The sequence below is a fragment of the Musa acuminata genome, chromosome BXJ3-8 (genome assembly GCF_036884655.1).
Source record: "Musa acuminata AAA Group cultivar baxijiao chromosome BXJ3-8, Cavendish_Baxijiao_AAA, whole genome shotgun sequence".
Lineage (NCBI taxonomy): Eukaryota > Viridiplantae > Streptophyta > Magnoliopsida > Zingiberales > Musaceae > Musa > Musa acuminata.
Window position 1 is genome coordinate 6808186 of NC_088356.1, and position 19176 is coordinate 6827361.

Below are 19176 nucleotides of genomic sequence, written 5' to 3' on the forward strand. Positions count from 1 at the left end.
TCCACATATGAGATCACACATAAAATAAATATAAGTTTACCATAAGCACTTTGCATCTCCCACTTCTCATCCATCTCGATATGGTTAAAAACTATACGATTTTTTATGATTAATGTTTCTTATAATTTGATCCAATCGAGGGTTCTTTCAAGATAAAATACCCATGAGTATAATAAAGTTAATGACATTTCTTAATCCATACGAAGAGCCAAGCATAACTAAAGGATTTGATTTTATTATTTCAAGGTGTATCTATCACATGCTATTGTATATTTTTAATTTTATGATATATCGAAAGTCGAAGCTCACCTTAGTTTCAGAATTTATCGTAAGCTTCGATGTCGATGTCAAGAAGTAGTCGAGTTACCTAAAAACTAGATTGGAGCTCTAATTGCTTAGGTTGGCAAAGAGTTTCGTAAAGCTGAAAAGAGCGAGAGAAATCTCGATAAAAAAAAAAAACGAGAGAAAGAAAGATCAAATCATATAATCGAGAGCTTATAAACATAAGTACACAAACTCTTGATTCACACGATAATTACATGGCATCACTTGGTGTTATTTCAGAGTTTCTCAAATTATTAGGTATTATGATAAACGCAATTACTTAACGTAATAATCGACAGAGATATCCTATTGACATGTGGGGTTGAGAAAGTGCTCGAATTGGCATAACTATGTGGATGACATGACATTCTACCATAACATGTAAGACCCCCCTTATCATCATATAATATCATCTTATACCATGCAGTATAAAATCATGTCATGTATTGTATATAGCTGTCACGAGACTTGTACGATAGATATATCACATTGAGGGTGGAATTAATGTCTTTTTTTTTATGATAGAGATTTTCTAATGGATATATATTTAATTCTTCCAAAGAAAATTAAAAGAATTATGAAAATTAAAAAAATATTATAAGAAAAAGGTGGGATTTAGGTGGGAAGTAAATGTGAATGGATACATATGCATTGATTAGAGTGGGGGAGTCGGTGCACGAAAGAGGGGCTTTGGATCAGAAGCAGATGTGACTGCCACAGCCTAAAGACTGCCCGATCCACCAACTCTCACACATAATTCCAACCTCAACGGTGACCCATTCGCCAAAAAGTTCTTGATCTTGGGAGCCGATCGACAGATAGGGCAAGAAGAAAGAACGGGAAAATGGTCGAACAGGTGGAACCATGCCTCGCCATCTTTGTCGTCACCCCAAACTCCCCTCTCCTCTTGTCCTCATCCCCGTAGCATCAAGACAATGTGGCTGGTCATGCCGCGCACTAGATGACAAGGGGAGAGGCTTGGAGCCATCGGAGCAGGTCCGCCCCGCGCATCCCCCTTTCGCTTGCTCTCTCCCCCGGAGAAGAGACAAAACCACAAGGAGTGGTGTTTTTGTTTTGTTGAGGCGCCGTTGGCGACTTGCGAGGCCACGGAATAAAGCGGCCACGCTGATTCCCTCGCTATCGGACAAGGCTCCAAACCGTGGTCATAATTTAAGGGGGGCGGAGGCCTCCGGACGAGGACACGGAAGCGGTGCGGACAAAAGGCTTCGCTTTTGTCGCCAGCGCCACCGGAGGCGTTTAGCTGCTGTGCTTTTATGACCGGCTTTGGCTTTTGAGGGGGACGGCAGAGAGACTTGTGTGGCCCGGAAGGGAGGGCAGGGTCGTTGCATATCTTAGCAAATCTCCCGTGGAGAAGGACAGCTTCCTACCGTCTCAGGTGGCGAGCTTTTGGATCCGTTGTCACGGGAGGCTTGTTGGAGAGATCGTAATCCTTCGAGCTGGCCGTCTTTTTCTGCTGCAACAAGCTTGATCCTTCCTGAGCCTACTTCCTGCTCGACGAAATTCCCCTGCTTTCCCCCCTCATCCGAGTCTTGCTCTGATGGCTTCGGCCGTTAGCTTGTGTTGAGTCTGGTCCTCTGTTTGCGGCCAGTGCTTTGCTGTCGACGCCTGCATCGAGTGGGCGATGGCGCCTTTGATGGCCAACGTAGTGCAAGACGAAGGGTCGTCCTCGGTGACCTCGTCCCCTCTCAAGACCTTCTCCCTGATGTCTCTCTCCCCTCCTTCCCTGTCGCCCTACTCACCGTGGCTCCGCGAGCTTAAGTCCGACGAGCGCGGCCTCTGCCTCATCCACCTCCTCCTCAACTGCGCCAACCACGTCGCCGCCGGCAGCATCGACCGCGCCAACGCCTTCCTGGAGCAGATCGCCCTGCTTGCCGCCCCCGATGGCGACGCCATGCAACGCATCGCCTCGCACTTCACCGAGGCCCTCGCCCGCCGCGCCCTCCGCCTCTGGCCGGGCCTCTACCACGCCCTCGACTCCACCCGCGCCGTCGTCCTGCCTCTCGCGGAGGCCGCCGCGGCCCGCCGCCATTTCCTCGACCTCTGCCCCTTCCTCCGCCTGTCGTATGTTGTCTCCAACCAGGCGATCATGGAGGCGATGGAGGGCGAGAGGGTGGTCCACGTCGTCGACCTCAACGCGTCGGACCCCACCCAGTGGATCTCCCTCCTCCAAGGGCTACGGGCACGGCCGGAGGGCCCACCGCACTTGAAGATCACCGGCGTGCACGAGCACAAGGAGCTGCTCAACCACACGGCCGCGCGCCTTTCGGATGAGGCCGAGCGGCTCGACATCCCGTTCCAATTCAACGCCGTGGTGAGCAGGCTTGACAACCTCGACGTCGAGAGCCTCCGCGTCAAGACCGGGGAGGCGTTGGCCATCAGCACAGTCCTCCAGCTGCATTCCTTGCTCGCAAGCAACGACGGCGCCGGCGACCCGCGGCAGGCGCAAAGAACTGCGCCAGTCAGCCAGCTGACCTTAGGGGATTACTTCGAGAAGGACCACGTCGCGAACGGATACAGCCCGAGCACGGAGTCGGCGCTGTCATCGCCGTTCGCACCGGCATCGTCGCCGGCGAGGATGGAGAGCTTCCTGGCGTTGCTGTGGGGTCTGTCGCCCAAGATCATGGTGGTGACGGAGCAGGAGTCCAACCACAACGTGCCGGCGCTGAACGAGCGGTTCGTGGAGGCTCTCTTCTACTACGCCGCCCTGTTCGACTGCCTGGACTCGACGGTGCCGAGGCAGTCCGTCGAGCGGCTGCGGGTGGAGAAGATGCTGTTGGGTGAGGAGATCAAGAACATCATCGCGTGCGAGGGGTGGGAGAGGAAGGAGCGGCACGAGAAGCTGGAGAGGTGGGCGCAGAGGATGGACATGGCCGGGTTCGGACCGCTGCCTCTCAGCTACTACGGCCTCCTGCAAGCGAGGAGGCTGCTGCAGAGCTTCGGCTGCGAGGGTTACAAGGTGAAGGAGGAGAACGGGTGCTTCCTGTTGTGTTGGCAGGACCGACCGCTCTTCTCCATTGCAGCATGGAGATGCAAACGCTACGATTGACTTTGTTTCCTCATTTCTTCTTCTTCTTCTTCTTCTTGTTTAGTGTTCCCTATCCATTTCCTCCAGAAATGTTGTACATGTATATGATCTTTTTGGCCCTCTTCAATGCACAACTGTTTGGGAAACAGGATGTGTATGTGCTGCATCAAATTTTGTTCTTCCTCTGTTTCTGTTTCGGGATTTCCCAGCGGAGTTTGGACTCTATTTTTCCACCAATTCTCAATATCACATGAATTGGAGTAATACTTTTGATTCATCTTTACTTCTTTTTGTTGTCAAAATTAAAGAAACGTTGTAGAACGAGACACAGTATGTATCTAAATCAACAAAGCTACATGGATTATGCATCCATAAATTAGCAGATTGGTAACCAAATAGGTGCTATCAAAAGGGATATAAACCACTACTCTTCCAGCATGACTTGGGAGTTCATGTGGACTCCAACTTGGGAGATTTCCAAGACAACACGAACTTTTAAGCATCAAAGTTCGTTGACGTACGGCAAATTAAAAGGACTTAAAAAGATCCCAAATTATTATTCGGACCATAACGTCATATGGGAACTCGAAAAGTTGCCCAACTCAAGACTCATTTAGCTTTCCGATGACACTCTATTTTGCCAGTTCTGAGCTTAATTTACCTTGGATTCTGCCAGCATCTTCTCTTTATTACAAAATCTTAATTAAGATTTGATAGATACAAGTGTTTTTGCATTTCTACAAAGTTGAAACAATATGAAGATTAGCATGCCAATCTTGTCATCAAAATTAATCAAACGCAGTTAAACTATGCTGACGGATGACATCGAAAGTAATGTAATGGAGGATTTGAGATGATTTCATGCGGGAATTCCCTAGTTCTTGTGCCTTTGAGATGAACTATTATGATGGAATTATCCCGAACCAGTTCATCATCATTGCTAATAAATATATTTTGTTAGCGTCAATCTTGAGCTCCCTCGAGAATTTTCATATCTAGGAAATTATGATCTTTGCTAGCGGAGGTTATCTGCTTTACCCTTGTGAATGTTGTGATAGTTTGCACGCTTGAAAGCATAGATCTTATGGCGACTGAGTGAAGACATTCGAGACTCGCTGCAGTCGCCTATCTCTCCGTCCAGTGTTTGTATGGTGAAGTAGGCGATCTCCCAGTTCTTGCAGCAAGTTCTCATTCGTGAGTAGCGCAGGTGGAGTTGCCTTTGAAGGATGCTATTTAGTTGGTATTGTATTGCCAACTCGATGGGATCTTTGAATTCCAGTCGAACTACTATCACTTTCTAGACTCCTACCCCTCACTTTTAACTTGAGAGCCATGATGCTTCTTGAAGCTTCATGATATTTTCTCAGCAGCAGAGTAAGCAGTATCGGAGAAATACTGCTGCTGATCTGAAGAAGAAGAAGAAGAAGAAGCCTTCTACTTAAAGAAGAAGGAAGCAAACATCTCTATGGGGACTTATCCAGCAGCAGCATCAAGACTGAACTCTGCTGCTTCATCCTCCAAGTGAGAAAGCAAGGGTTGGGTGTGGATGCAAAGCGCAGCCTGGGGCATCCTTGATCGCATCTGAAACCACTCTCCAGAGTGAGAAAGGAACCTGCCATTTTCCACAGGTTAGAACTGCTCCACAAAGTGACATGCATAGCAATTGCTGAAGGGCCCCATGCAGCTTGGAGAGACTGTGTGATGAGGAACTTTCTGAGACAAATAGGTACCCCACACAGTAAGCAGACTTCATCTTGTTGTTTTCATACTCTCTCTTCTGCTAACCCTATCTTAATTATCAGCTTCTGCTTATACTTCCTTTCACATCTACTTATCAGTATGATTGATAGCACAAGATTTGGTACCTGAAACAGTCGGTGCCACACATCATGTGTACCACAAATTTCATGTTTCTTCAGTGTTCGACTCATTTTTAAGTGGTGCAGATCATAACCTGCAACTTTTCACATATGTTTCTGAAGGCATGTTTCCTATATCCAAGTTTTTTAGGATTTATCATCCTAAAAAATCTCGAGTTTTGGATGGATTAGCAGCATCAATCCTTGCAATCTGCAATGTATGTTATGAGACTTTAGCATTCGCAGATAATGGAAGATGCAGCTCCTGTATCTTGGCTGAGTGACCCACATACTACTATGCTAATTAATATACCTCAAGTCCAGTGATTAGAACATATGTAAGAAAGGCAAACTGAAATAGAACTCATTTCACAACATGATTTCGGATATGAACAAAGAAAAACCATAATGAAATGCTACTACAAATAGATAAGACATGCCATTTAAAATCCACATTTGAACTGTAAAAAGTATATGACTATCTAATAGTTAAGACAGTGCTTGAAGGCAGTCTTCTCTGCCCACCTTCTCCACTGGGTTATCTGACTTTTGTTCTCTCTCGTTACCATCAAACCCTAAGTCGTAGGTTTCACAAGAGGAAAAAGAAGAAAGTTGGCAGACTTGAGACCCTAAGTTTGAAGTATACCACTCTTCAGTTTTTCCTGTGTATACATTGAATTTATGACCACTCGGGAGTCATATTATCTGCATGCGGTGACCATATTTCATGCAATACAGTTCATATTCTAGAATTTATATTGTTATCTAATGGTGAGGACTAGTATTGTTAACCACTTTAGGTTTTGGCACTGGTTGATCTAAGATGATTCTGTGATCTCTAGTCAAGCATTTTGTGGAATCGCAGTACATGATATCCAGCTTCAAGCTTCGTCAATGGAGTTTTGCGTGATGCTGACACGGTAGGTCTACAAGACTTAGACTCGTACACATGACGCATGGTGGCATCCTTAGAGGTGGCAAATCAACTAACCTAAAAGGTATAGAATTACGATTCCAATAGTGACTAAAAAGACGAAGAAGTTATTCTGTGGCCAAGTACCAACTTTTATTGATGGATTATTGCTTGCTCCCAACTGCTGGATCATTGCGTGGTGATAAAGATATGGACTACAAGCTTAGAATTTCCAACCCAAGTTATAGGAAGAGGACTCTTCCGAGTTCGTAAGCATCAAATTCTGCTCGGTGAGGAGATTATAATTGTGTTGCATGCAACTTTCCTCTTTCATGGAATTCTGTGCATCTAAGCTTATAATGTCAAGCACACGAAGCTAGCCTTTCCAGATTGTTCCACTGGTCTAGAATATGGATTTAGTCCAAATCGCATCAACATAATTGCTGTAGAGAATCTTATTCTTTAGAGGGAAACAGTAATCGTTCATCGCTAAAAGTAATGCAAATACAAATCATCTATCTCTCATCATCAGACGACCGGATTATTAATCAGCAGTGTACATGGGTTTCAGAACCGTGAATCATAGCCAGTGGGGTTCATCCCAAACTAAGCCCTGGCTGATCTCATCGAGGAAGTCTGCATCGCTCTGAAACATGCAAGGGCTGGCAGCGAGGGCGTCATCGACGGACTGAGGCGTGCAGTCTTGCTGTGTTCGAGCCATTTCCATGCAGATTAATGCGAGCAGGTTCCCGTGCTGGGCTTGCAGGTTGGTGAGCTCGGCTTTCGCCCGTGCCAGCTGCGCTTGGAGCTCATCCACCTGCTTCTGAAGCTGGCATACGGCACCAGTGCACCCGTACACCGGATCTCGGATCCGCGCCTTCGCCTCGTACACCATGCTGCTCACGGCGTCCGCCCTCTGGTTTTCCGGGAGATCCTGAGAGTGTCGAATCCAATTGAAGTGCGGTAGGACATATATATAAAGACAGAAAGAAACTTTGCGGGGAAGACTTAACGGAGGCAGTTTACCTGCAACAGTTTGATGATGTTGCTGGCACCGAACACGCGATGCGCGGTGGTGAACTTGAGCGGCTCTGTCGGCGGGAAATAAGGCGCGAGAACGCAGTTGTCGGCGCATCGCCGGCGGAGGATCTTGCAGGCGGCACAGGGGCTGTGGATGACTACTGTCGTCGGAGTGGCGGGGAGGCACGGAGGTGATGAGATGGGAGAAGATGCTGGGGAGGAAGAAACGTGATGGAAGCCGGTTGTGCTTGTGTCGCTGGAGTCCATGGCAGGAGGTGGAAAGAGGGAGGAGAGAATAATATGGACTCTTGAATGGAGATGGTGGCTCGTTCTTGCCCCGCAGAGGAGATATATAGGGAGGGGGAGACTACGACGCCATTGCTGACAGATATGACGTCAGCAGGTTAGAACATTTGCGTCAGATCCCGGTCTGCTGTGTAGTCTCAGCAGGCACAAATTTAGGAGAGGCAGAGAAAATTAGAATCTCTCTTATTAGTTTATTGTCTGTGTATAATAATTATTTTGACATAAATTAATTCAGGCAGGCATTACGCACATCACACTAGAATATGACTCGACCAATACAGTGGATGTTGTTAGTTTGGCAAGTCCCATGGTTCCATATCGGAAAAATCATGCTTATTATCTCCTATTGGAATTATAAATAAGGGTTTGAGTTTTGAAGTCAGATACTCCCTTTTATAGTAGTGATTTGCTTCTCTTTCATCCGTGTAGGTCAAAGTCAATTGACCGAACAACGTAAATCTGATGTTCTTATCGCTTTTATCTTTTCCGCTTTATTGTCTTTGTTGGGTTGTTGCCAAAATTATCCTTTGGTAAATTTTCTGAGGCTAACTCTAACATATGTGAATCCGAGATGTCAGTTCAAGTATCGGAAATAGCCTTTTATATCCAATAATATGTATCGATGGAGCCTCGTCAATTTTTTACTATTGATTTTGACATGAGAAAAAGTGATCCTTAAATCAAAATGAGAACTTTGTGCACACGGATGCATCCTCATCGACGAGCAGAATCGATCACCTCAAACACAGCTTCCATGCATGAGCAGAATCGGTCATCCCCTACTTTCCAAGTACTTTGTTCTAACAGCAGGTCATACATAGCCTTGAAAGGTAGAACATTCCATTCCCCAACCGAAGGGCCACGAAATGAACTGTGTGCAATGTGGAAGACTAAGCAGCGGCGGCGGCATCGACCGATGGACCAATTAGCCCGTCTGAATTGATTGCGCCATCGTCGTTGCAGTGCTGAAAACGTTGCGCTTCCAAATGCTTGCCGACCTTCATAAGCGGAGACTTGGAATGGGTCGTGTCGTCGTCGTCGTCTGCCGCAAGTTTCCAGCAGTGTGTGGGGTGCGAGTGAAGCTGGTGCCGCATGCACGCGGCGCACAAGAAAGCAACCTTCCATGGAAACCCGCATCTATCAGAGCCTCCGTTCATTGTTGAGGTTGGAGGAAGTCTTTATTTGCTGTTTTTTTGTAGTGTGTGATGGGAGATGTGCTGTACGAGTTTTCCCACCTTATAGCTAATTAATGTCTCATTTTTTATGGGTACAAGAAATTTTCCTACGGTTTCAGCATTAGTAAAGAGTGTTGTTCTCTGTATCAAACACATAAAGGAGAGAGATTTGTAATTAATTTTAGATTATTTCAATTTTTAATTAATTTTGTTATCAATTATTTTGATCTTACTTAATGAGATAATTGATCTATCAATTTCGTTAATCTTAAATCGATATATCATTATAAATTAATTGTTAATATGAGACTAATCAATGTGTTATATATCTTCGGTTAGACGAAAAAACGAGGATTTCTTTAAATTTTTAGATGATATTTTTCTTATAAAATACCTTACAACTTATCGGATTATAATATCTATCTTCTTCCAAGATATCTAAAATATTCTCATCTTTCATTTTTAAAGATATCGAAATCATGAGTTCATCGAAGATGGTCATATCTGATCGGTCCCACTCTTACTTCTTCAACCTTTCAATAATAGTCCACATCAAATCCACGCAGGCCCACACGGCAGTCACTGTTGCTGGGATCTTGGCAAGTTCCCACTAGCTCGGTCGGTCCCGGAAATGGATTGGGAAGAGATGGAGATGATATGCTCCCAATACTGCTGCAGACATGCGAAGCTTTTCTCCATCTTTCTATTGCTCCCTGCGCTTTCTTTGTATCGCAGCACCTGTCTCTCTCTTCGGTTCCTTCATTCAGACAGGATGGCGTACTGATGATGATGCCGAGAGAACTCTCTCTCTCTCTCTCTCTCTCTCGCTATCGTTTGCTGATTGTCAACCTGGAAGGTTGGACGGCACTTCTCCATCAAAGCCAACTTGGCCATCATACCACTGTGGACTTCGTCGATGAGGTTTCGTGATACCTTGATACTCTTACGACGAAGAGGAGGAGAGACACTTTGAGGTGGAATATCCGATCCAACTCAGTCTAAGCTTGAAAAGGTAATTGATGATCTGCATCAATCAAGGTCATTGGTTTTGGACCAAACTAATTCATGTTGTGAATATTGCCTCGAGACATTGTAAGTTAGCTGAAAGATAACTTCATGCATGGATCCCCTATGCATGAATGTATCTATCCTTCCCTTTTCTTTCTTTTTCTTTTTTCTATCTTTAAAAATAATAATTTTTTTATAAAAATAAGAAAAAAAAAATAAATAGAAAAAATCATAAGGGAAAGAGTATCCTTAAGAACATTACAACGAGTTGGTCAAAAAATAAAGGTAGAGTAAGATATGGATTCTTCTAGATTGATAGGTACACTTACATTAAAATATTATATTTATATATAAAGTTATGTATCCAACTTCATCATCGATTTGATTTTAGGTATAAATTATATTGGATAAGATTTCGAGTGCGATGAGTGAGTATATCACTACCAAAGTAATATTTTAAGTACTATTTTTTTATAAAATAATTTAAAACTTATCAATTTACGAGGGATTATAATATCCATCTTCTTCCGATTTATCTAAACAAGTAAGAGAAAGAATATCGTTTGAGAGAAACAAAGTAGTGGCCAAAACACTACGAGTTGGTCAAAAAGTATAGATAGAAATGGATATGGATTCTTATAGGTTGATAGGTACACTTACTCTCAAATATTATATCTATATATAAAGTTTTGTATCTAACTTCGGTCCGATTTTAAGTGTAAATTATATCGGATGAAATTTCGAGCTCTCTACCCGATAAGTGAGTATATCACTACCAAAGTAACATTTTAGGTACTAATTTTCCTTATATTATTATTTTTAACAAAACTTTATTAGAGAAAAAAAAATACTTTTATTATAAAAATATTATAAATATTATATTGTTCTCTCAACCTCTTATTAAATATTATATTCATAAACAATAACATACAAAATATTAAGTGGAGTAGCTTCCACCTACTATACCATACCGTAGCGAACAAAGTAAGAAGCAAAGCTTCATGATCTTGACAAAGAATATTCTCAAAGAGTTACATGGATTCATGAAAGCTACATCATTTCTCTGTATATGATCACAAAATGATCATAAAGTTATATTAGATGTGAGCTAAGCTTCATTTAGAAAGAGGAGATGACCATGTCATCAGTCCGAACAAGTACCGATCTCATGGCTTCAACACTCTCCATTTCTACCAGTCCACAATTACATTACTCCTCCTATGTGCTGTGTGACACTCTGGTGCTAACTACACTACAAGGGAGAGAGTAGTTTATTTGCAAACACAAACCCATGCATTGGTTTCTCTTTTGTTGTTGTCCTGCAACAAGTGGCACATAGAAATTGAGGTTAAGCAGCATTAAATTGAATGGGTTGGCTTGCTTGCTTCAAACAAAAGATCACAAATTAGGTGGTGCCTTCACATCCCACCAGCAAATTTGCTGCTCCCCTTGGCCTTTATACTTTCTTTAGCTTCAAGAAATGACTTCATGCACTGCAGCAAAGGAAAGCAGAGACAGCTTCTCTATTGAGGAACAGAAGCGAGATGAAGTGGGTGACTAATAATGATAGCTCAACCAAAAGGCATCATCACCACCGCACAGCAAGCCTTAGCCAATTCGACCGTTGTGCTCCCGCGCTTTTAAAACTGTCACCAACCGCAACCTTCCCCCTTCAACTCCGCCCCCATTATTAAGTAGTAGAACTCTCTCTATCTGTTCCCCGTCGCGGTTGTCCCCTCTTTGCCGCCTCCTCTTTGAGCCAAATCCTTAAGAGGAACGGAACATGGGCTCGTTCGACCGACCGAGGAAGAGGATCCAGCTGTGGAAGAAGGCCCTCATCCACTTCGCCTTGTGCTTCGTGATGGGCTTCTTCACCGGCTTTGCCCCCGCGAGTACCGCCTCCATCTTCTCCCGCCGCATCGGCTCCTCTGACCGGCCGACGAAGCCCGTGCCTGCCTTGGAGAAGCTCGCCGACCCTGGCATCGCCAACCGGAGCATAATGGCTGAGATTCCAGTGGGAGAATCTCCTGAGCCGCATTTGGATCGGCAACTGATCATCATAACGACGACTCGCTCCGACGACAGGCTGCAAGAGGCATTCTTGAGGAGACTGGCCTGCACCTTGAAGCTGGTGCCCCCGCCGCTGCTCTGGATCGTTGTCCAAGCCCGTGCCGCAGCCCCCGTGACGGCCGAGATGCTGAGGAAGACCGGCGTCATGTACAGGCACCTGACGTTCGAGAAGAACTTTACTGACCCGGCGGCGGAGGCCGACCACCAGAGGAACGTGGCGCTGAATCATGTGGAGTATCACCGGCTTGCCGGGGTCGTTCACTTCGCAGACGCATCCAACGTCTACGATCTCGAATTCTTCGAAGAGATCAGACAGATTAAGTATGCGTTCTCTCCCATCTGCATCTCCTCTGCCTTCTGTCCTCATTTTGTTACGACTTCAAGAACACCCGATTGCAGTTTGGTATCGAAAGGAGTTTGCAGCATTAGCTGAGATCCTCCTCCTGTGCTACATCGAAATGCTTCTCTTGACATTTCCCTCCCCGTAGTAAAAGCTCTTCTGATCAACAAATGCAGGGTTTTTGGGACTTGGCCATTGGCGACGGCATCGGCAAACAGGAGGAGAGTGGTGGTGGATGGGCCGGTTTGCAGCTCTTCCAAGGTCGTGGGATGGCTCTTCAAGGACTCGAGCAATGACAAAGCCACTGTTAGGAGTCCGATGACCGATGCCGACATGAAGGGGAAATCTCTACAGATCGACATATCAGCCTTTGCGTTCAATAGTACGATTCTGTGGGATCCTGAGAGATGGGGCCGCCCCACATCGGTGCCCGACACATCGCAAGTTAGCATGTTGATTGTTACTTGATGAGCTTTATGTCATTTCATTGTCTCACCATCTCTCTAGTAGACAGCAGCCTCTGCCAAATACTGCCCAAGGGAGCTAATTACCAATTGCCACCATTCTGTAACTTTAATCTTTTGTGGCAGAACTTGTTGATCCCCTCCTCCTCCTCCTCCTCCTCTCTCTCTCTCTCTCTCTCTCTCTCTAAATTCTAAACCATTGATATATTTCTGGTGATTGCAACTGCAGGACTCAATGAAGTTTGTCCAAAAGGTAATACGAGAAGATGACATCAAGTTGAAAGGCATTCCTGCTGATTGCTCCAAGATCATGCTGTGGCATCCTTACAGACCAAGGGCCATCCCTCTGCCCTTCCAAAATCCAAGGTAAAGGTAAATAAGAACCATAGAGACCACCCATTGTTACTTTGCCCTTTTCTTGTAATCATCCTCTATTTTGATTGAGGGTATCAGTCATCTTCCAAGCAATATTATTTATTGCAAGTTCCTGAAGTTGCGCTGTTATAAAGTAAGAGAGAGAGAGAGAGAAACAGAACGGGTGGGAATTTATTGCTTGTTGACTGGTGTCAGATATATATAAGTAGACTCTCAAGGCATGTATAGGGGAAGGAAATCTAAGTTAGTATGTGATCCAAGAATTGTCTTATAGCAATAATGCAATACAAGATGATTGAAGAAGATTATATATTTTACTGAAACTGCCTCTTCAATAGTTGAAGAAAAGTCGTGTTGGCCTCCTGTGTTAGTTTTTATTTATTTAATCTTTCTCAGTGCATTTTAAATATTACACTCAATCACAACATTGGATTTGGGATTTATTACATTATTGTAACTATACTGTACTCTTCTACATCTACATTCATGTCCATACTATTGTTGAAAAATTAAGATAATCACAATATCTATAGATCTCCTTTTGTATATGTCCATACCATTGTTGACTTGTTGATTAGCATCAACAAGTCAACTCTTGCCTACAAAGACTCGAAGAGGAAGGATACAATTAAATTTCTATTCTCCAAAAAAAACAGATCTTCAATCATCATATAATGCTGAACATTTAGAAAAGATCACAACGTCAAGTATGAAACCTAGTTATCAAAAAAGCAGCAATAACTAGCATCAACCATTATTGGTTTTATTTTGGTACATTACCTCAATTAGTTGCAACTAGAACATATTCCAAGCAAAAATAAAAAGGGTCAAAAAAAGTACGCCAAAGCAAATCATTGCTCTACAAGTTCAAAATGAAAAGCACAGTGACAACAGTTCTAAAGAGTTTTGTATATAGAAAGTCAAAAAGCAGACTAACATGCACTTGGAGGCCTACTTACCAGAAATCACAAGAACACAAACAAATCTACCAAAAAATCCATTTCTTCCTAACTGCATCTCGTTTAGGCTCTCCTTGGATGTTGCCAGGTTTCCTTTTCACAATTCCCCAGTTTAAAGCTTCCAATCTTCTTCTGCACATTAAAACAAAGTCTGAAATCAAACAATAGCAAAAAACAAAGAGTAAATAGAGCTTTGGTTCTGATACAGATGACTATCAGGTTTAGAAAACTTAAGTCTAATCAAATCTACAAACCTGCAGGAGCATAGAATTGTATTTGTATCCAAGGTGGTAACCTATTCCCTTGGCATCCAATCCCAAGAATTGTACATATACCCACAAGTCAAACAACTTTGGAACTCACTAAGTATTAGATATTTGATGTCAACTGAGACAACGATGTTAAACTGAACTCCTGATTCTCAAAGGTTTTTACATTTTATATTGTTTTTATTCTGATAACATCACATAAGATAGAGTGACATGACATTATACATGTCAAACACACACACACATACGAATGGTGGATGAACTCCATATAATTGTGATGTCAAATCATATGAAACACATCTTAATAAAGAGAATTCATAAATTGTAGAAAACATGAGTACTTAGGATCCTCAAGACGTCCATGCAAACTCCAGCGCTGGTGAAATCGTTCCATGATTTCAATTCCACTTGCAAGAATCATGTGCCTAAAGAAGAGCATAGGATGAATGAAACTTCATACTTAGCTAGTAACTATTGCTTTGTATTGTAGATACTGGATTTTCTTCCAACTCTAAGATACACTGAGCAGACATTGCCGAGATTCTACAAGGACATTGTTTTCCTAAATATAAGCAGTTACTAATCAAGAATGTGCACTTTGACTGAATACATAATAGGTCAGTAAAGAAAAGAAAGGGTCACATAGTTTTGCCTTCCTTTGGCTCATATCAGATTAATCCAAAAAGTTGGACAAGCAGAACAAGGGGTAGATTAGATAAAATGTCAATCCACAATTTTTTGTAGATACAACAGATGCAATTCTGGCTACTTAATTGACTGTGATAACATAAATGTTCCATGAGAACCTACATGAGTGACACAATAAAAGGTCTTTTCATTTTTCCATTCTCCATAAGGTTGTTGACCACCAAGTATCAAAAGACAATAGAAGGTAAAAGATTGCACCTTTCCAAAGATGTAACCTCCAATTGGAGTTCAGCAGCTCTTTCCTTTGCTGCAGTAAAGGGCATGGACAACCCCAACTTATGCTCACTATGTAAGAGCCTCTGTCTTAACTACTTATCCTGTTAGCATTTCAATCCAAATTGACAAGCCAAGTAGAAAGTTGCAAAAACCAGTCCAATTTCCGTAAAACACAAAAATACATAAATGTGACTGACCCTTTTCTCAGCACACTGTTGATACAAGACAATCTCATCTTGGCAAAATGGCTCGATATTGTTGATTTCAAGCCGAAGGCATTTACTAAATGACTTTCCCTTTTATTTCCAAAATAAAGATCACCGACTTGATAGCAATCATAGTTCTTTGGAGACAAGATGGCCCGTAGCACTCGCCACTATAGAGTCATATGAGATGATCTGCCATCACTTTAATAAGAAAAGATTCCTTAAAACTCCATCACATAAGTCAACACCTTCAAGAACATGAGATGCGATCTCAGGGGGGATGATAGGTGAAGGAAGCCCCAGCATAAGGTCATCACCTAGTAGGATAGTTTCTTCCATGGTTGGCTGTGAATCAACTAAAGCAAAATAAAGAGGAGACATTAAAGCAATACAACAGTAAAAAATGCTCTTTCAGGAGGCATCACCAACTATTACAAACTAGTAGAGTTCTAACATGTACACTGGTGTAAAAACAGAAACACGATAAGGAGTCAACATATTATATTTTATATAGCAGCTAGCAAAAATAGAAATCACAAGATAGTATATATACACTATACATAATTCTAGATTATGGATTCAATAAGACATCAACTACAACTGAACTATGTAATTTGAATTGGCTACCAAGATAACCTCATAAGACATTATTAAGTTACCAATACAATACTGTGACAAAACTTGATAAGACAAAGCATAGATACAAGAAAAGAGAAGAACCAGATGAACCATAATTAAATTTATTTTGATTTGAGAACCAAGAAGACACAAAACATCACATCAATTTTCATTTCATAGGCCCATTTCTTTTTATATGGGCCCCCTTCAAAAAACTTAATTTTTGCAAATACTAAGGTTAAGATGATAAAAACAATGTTCAATAACAAACCTTCTCAGTAGATGCCTGGAGCAATGATTGCTTCAACAATGTTGTCCAACACAAGGCGTCAGTTACTAAAGTTCATCCCGATATAATAAGAAGATCCTTTATTTTAACATAATTTACCAACCTAAGGCACTTGAAGATCGACTATTTCGTATCTTGAGACAATATTCTTCTTTTTTTTTTCTAATATTTGTATATTGAAACAAGTTATTAAAGAGAATATGATCCATTCTTTTGTGGATAGACCCCATTGATGTGAATCTAATAGTAGCAGTTTTACAACTATATCATGCATAGAAGTTACCAGAAAATAGACGAAATGGAGAGAGCTTACGATCCGTGGTTGCTCAACTGGTATGTGTCCCTCCTTTGGTAGTGAAGATACCTCTAAAATTGATCCAGATACAAATTATGTTTGATGTCGAAGAATTGCCACAACAGAAACAAGATATTATAAGTGAACATCAAAGCAGTGATCAGTGATATAATCCTAGTACTAATAAAATAGTATACATAAACTCACAGCAGTCATCCTAAAATCCAGTTCAATATGATGAGTCAGTCATCTTCCATAACTGTGAACAAACAAGGTGTCTTTCAAATATGGAAACCCCTACTGAGATGAGGAGTCAAAAGTCAGAGGGAGTCAATCACATAAACAAACTGACACACAACAAATGAATGATGTGGAATTACTAAAGTTTTAATGTTTGATTGATATATATATATATATATATATATATGCAATTTTGCCTTAGTTTCCCCTTCCAATTTGGTCAAAAAAGCTGTTCTTTGTCGTATTTAGTTTGACCCCTCAAGGTATTCTTCTTCTTCTTCCTCTTTTTATTTGTGTCTAACCACCTCTAAGGCTATAGTTTAAAAAATAACATGTAAAACAACAAGAGGTCTACATGGCATGGTCGAGATACTCCTTTCAAGTTCATACACATCTATATTATTTATACTATCCAAACAGAAATCCTTTAAAGTCTGTACGAGTCTATACTATCAAACTATCAACACAAGTACTTATCTATTATATCTCCTACTTCGGTCTCATGTATAACAGGTTAAAAAACGTGCTATAAACCTACCTGCTGCGAATCAAAACAAACTTAAGCAATATCTAGTCATTATCAGATCTGTGTCTGATATAATCCATACTATTCCAGACCCACACCATATCAAAAAACAAAATGATATTATGCAATCATATTTATTTGAATATGTAAGGTAGTATGATATCCTAAGTCAACCAGAAGATAACTCAGGACATGATATCCCCCTGAAATCTTCAATATATGCCTCCAGGACAAAGCCACAAAGCAAAAGTCAGTCAAAATACCTTGCAGCTGAAAGCAGAGGCAAAGCTTCCTGAGATAAGCATGAAGGTTCAAAAGTATACTAAATTTTAAAAAGAAAAAAGAGCTTGCTTTGTCCTCACACTTCGATATAAAAACTATCACAGAATGCAAATAATGCAACTATGGAGAGTTTCAAGACTATCACCAACATTAGCCACAATACTTGGGATGGGAATGACCAGCACAAGAATGATGCAGTAGACAACATGAGAAGAATGGTCATGTTTGATCCTGGAATACCAAAAGACACGACATCCTGGAACCTAAATGAAGAAACAAAGAACAGATCGTTGAGCAATTCATCGTAACAAACACACATAAAACTGCTACTCCAATATCTAACATCGAAATACGATTCTAATACAATGGTCATGTTTGATCTCAGAACAACTAACAATTACCAAGGGATCAGAAGGACGGGCAGAGAGATCTCACCGGATGATGCTCGACTGGGGCGCCGACTGCCAGCAGCCGAGAGGAGAATGGCCGTCATCTCGCCCATCATCAAACAGGTATCGAGCTCCGGCTAGGGCTTCTATCCAGGCCGTCGGATCGTAGCATCTGACGGTGATCATATGAAGCCATCTATTCGTATCAAACGGCTGCCTTCATCCCACGCGGGAAAAGGTATAAAGTCCGAACTTTTATTTTTGAAAAAGTCCAAAGTTAGAGACCAATTTTTTTAAAAAATTACAAAATATTTTTTTCAAAAATCCTTGCATAATATTTTTTTTAAATAATGATATTACCCGCTCTCTGTTGACCATTGCTTCCGCTTTACATTATTGTTTCGCTCTCACCTCTTCTTCTCTCTTTTTCTATTTCATTGTTGAGTGATAAGCGAAGAGAAAGGGTCATGGGCTACTAGCGAGGGCAAAGATCTGGGTGAGGAAAGAGGAGATCATAGGCAAGGGTATATGAGATTATCGTTAACGATAATAGAGGAGAATAAGACAAGAGTAATAAACAAATGGTGAAGACTATAGTTCATAAGCCAGGGCAAGAGCACACAGTTATAGACAAGGAAATAGGAGGTTACAACATGAGCAAAGACAAGGGTGTATGCCTATAGGTGAGAAAAAAGAGTGTCGAGAGCCAGGACGCATTGGTTATTATCGATAACGATAAAAGAAATATAATAACCTAAGGGTTGGGGGTTGTGAATAGCAAGCAAGAAATGAATGAGTATAGTTAGAGATAATAACCTGTGCAACGGAGGCAAAGGTAATATCATATTTTTAAGAAAGTAGAAGTAATATACGCAAATTTATCAAAACTATTCGTTTTTTCTAAAAATATATTCAAATGAAAGTTATGAAAATTGATAAAAATAACATAAATTTAAAAATAATGGACAGAATCTTTAACCAATCGACATTCTAGGTTCTCATATATGAAATAATTTTTTTAATATCTATTATATAATAATAAAAATATAAAAAAGATTTTTAATTAATTGAAATTCAAGTTCTAAGCCTATTGTACACTAGAAAGAAAATAATACTCGTTCTCTCTAAATATATTAAAACAACTAAAATAATTCAGAAAAACACATAAGATATCTATACAGACTGATCTCTTTTTGTCCACTACAACAAGAAGAATGAGATTAACATTAAGCACAATTATTGGGTTTTCTCTAGTAACTTAAATGCATACTTCTCCACC

The 19176-nt window shown here is 41.6% G+C and overlaps 3 protein-coding genes and 1 long non-coding RNA gene across 9 annotated transcripts; 2 read left to right on the top strand and 2 right to left on the bottom strand.

The window, feature by feature from the left end:
* Positions 1-1090: 1090 nt before the first annotated feature.
* On the top strand, positions 1091-3516 carry LOC135644662 (scarecrow-like protein 3). The gene has a single exon (XM_065162442.1). The coding sequence runs from the start codon at positions 1967-1969 to the stop codon at positions 3389-3391; it is 1425 nt and encodes a 474-aa protein (XP_065018514.1). The 5' UTR covers positions 1091-1966; the 3' UTR covers positions 3392-3516.
* A 3057-nt stretch (positions 3517-6573) lies between these two features.
* LOC103993407 (LOB domain-containing protein 1) lies at positions 6574-7467 on the bottom strand. The gene is made up of 2 exons (XM_009413466.3): positions 7169-7467; positions 6574-7076 (listed from the first exon to the last, which is right to left on the bottom strand). Exons 1-2 carry the CDS (start codon positions 7427-7429, stop codon positions 6723-6725), a joined length of 615 nt encoding a protein of 204 aa, XP_009411741.2. The 5' UTR covers positions 7430-7467; the 3' UTR covers positions 6574-6722.
* A 3673-nt stretch (positions 7468-11140) lies between these two features.
* Positions 11141-12895, top strand: LOC135646062 (probable beta-1,4-xylosyltransferase GT43A). Its single transcript, XM_065165182.1, has 3 exons — positions 11141-12042; positions 12238-12505; positions 12755-12895. The coding sequence occupies exons 1-3, from the start codon at positions 11435-11437 to the stop codon at positions 12893-12895; spliced, it is 1017 nt and encodes a 338-aa protein (XP_065021254.1). The 5' UTR covers positions 11141-11434.
* On the bottom strand, positions 12879-18057 carry LOC103993405 (uncharacterized). Of its 6 annotated transcripts, none has more exons than XR_010498947.1 (5): positions 17944-18057; positions 16479-17771; positions 15035-15614; positions 13860-13991; positions 12879-13012 (listed from the first exon to the last, which is right to left on the bottom strand). It is a non-coding gene; the product is annotated as an uncharacterized LOC103993405 (long non-coding RNA). The 6 variants fall into 6 exon arrangements; XR_010498950.1 differs by lacking the exon at positions 12879-13012 and having other exon boundaries at positions 13738-13991; positions 16479-16531; positions 16668-17771; XR_010498948.1 differs by lacking the exon at positions 12879-13012 and having other exon boundaries at positions 13738-13985; positions 15035-15153; positions 15250-15614; positions 17944-18055.
* Positions 18058-19176: the final 1119 nt, after the last annotated feature.

Coding starts and splice junctions, on each gene's coding strand:
- LOC135644662 (XM_065162442.1), top strand. CDS start 1,967: ATGGCGCCTTTGATGGCCAACGTAGTGCAAGACGAAGGGTCGTCCTCG.
- LOC103993407 (XM_009413466.3), bottom strand. CDS start 7,429: ATGGACTCCAGCGACACAAGCACAACCGGCTTCCATCACGTTTCTTCC. Junction 7,077..7,168: donor ACATCATCAAACTGTTGCAG/GTAAACTGCCTC, acceptor CGACACTCTCAG/GATCTCCCGGAAAACCAGAG.
- LOC135646062 (XM_065165182.1), top strand. CDS start 11,435: ATGGGCTCGTTCGACCGACCGAGGAAGAGGATCCAGCTGTGGAAGAAG. Junction 12,043..12,237: donor GAAGAGATCAGACAGATTAA/GTATGCGTTCTC, acceptor CAACAAATGCAG/GGTTTTTGGGACTTGGCCAT. Junction 12,506..12,754: donor CGGTGCCCGACACATCGCAA/GTTAGCATGTTG, acceptor TTGCAACTGCAG/GACTCAATGAAGTTTGTCCA.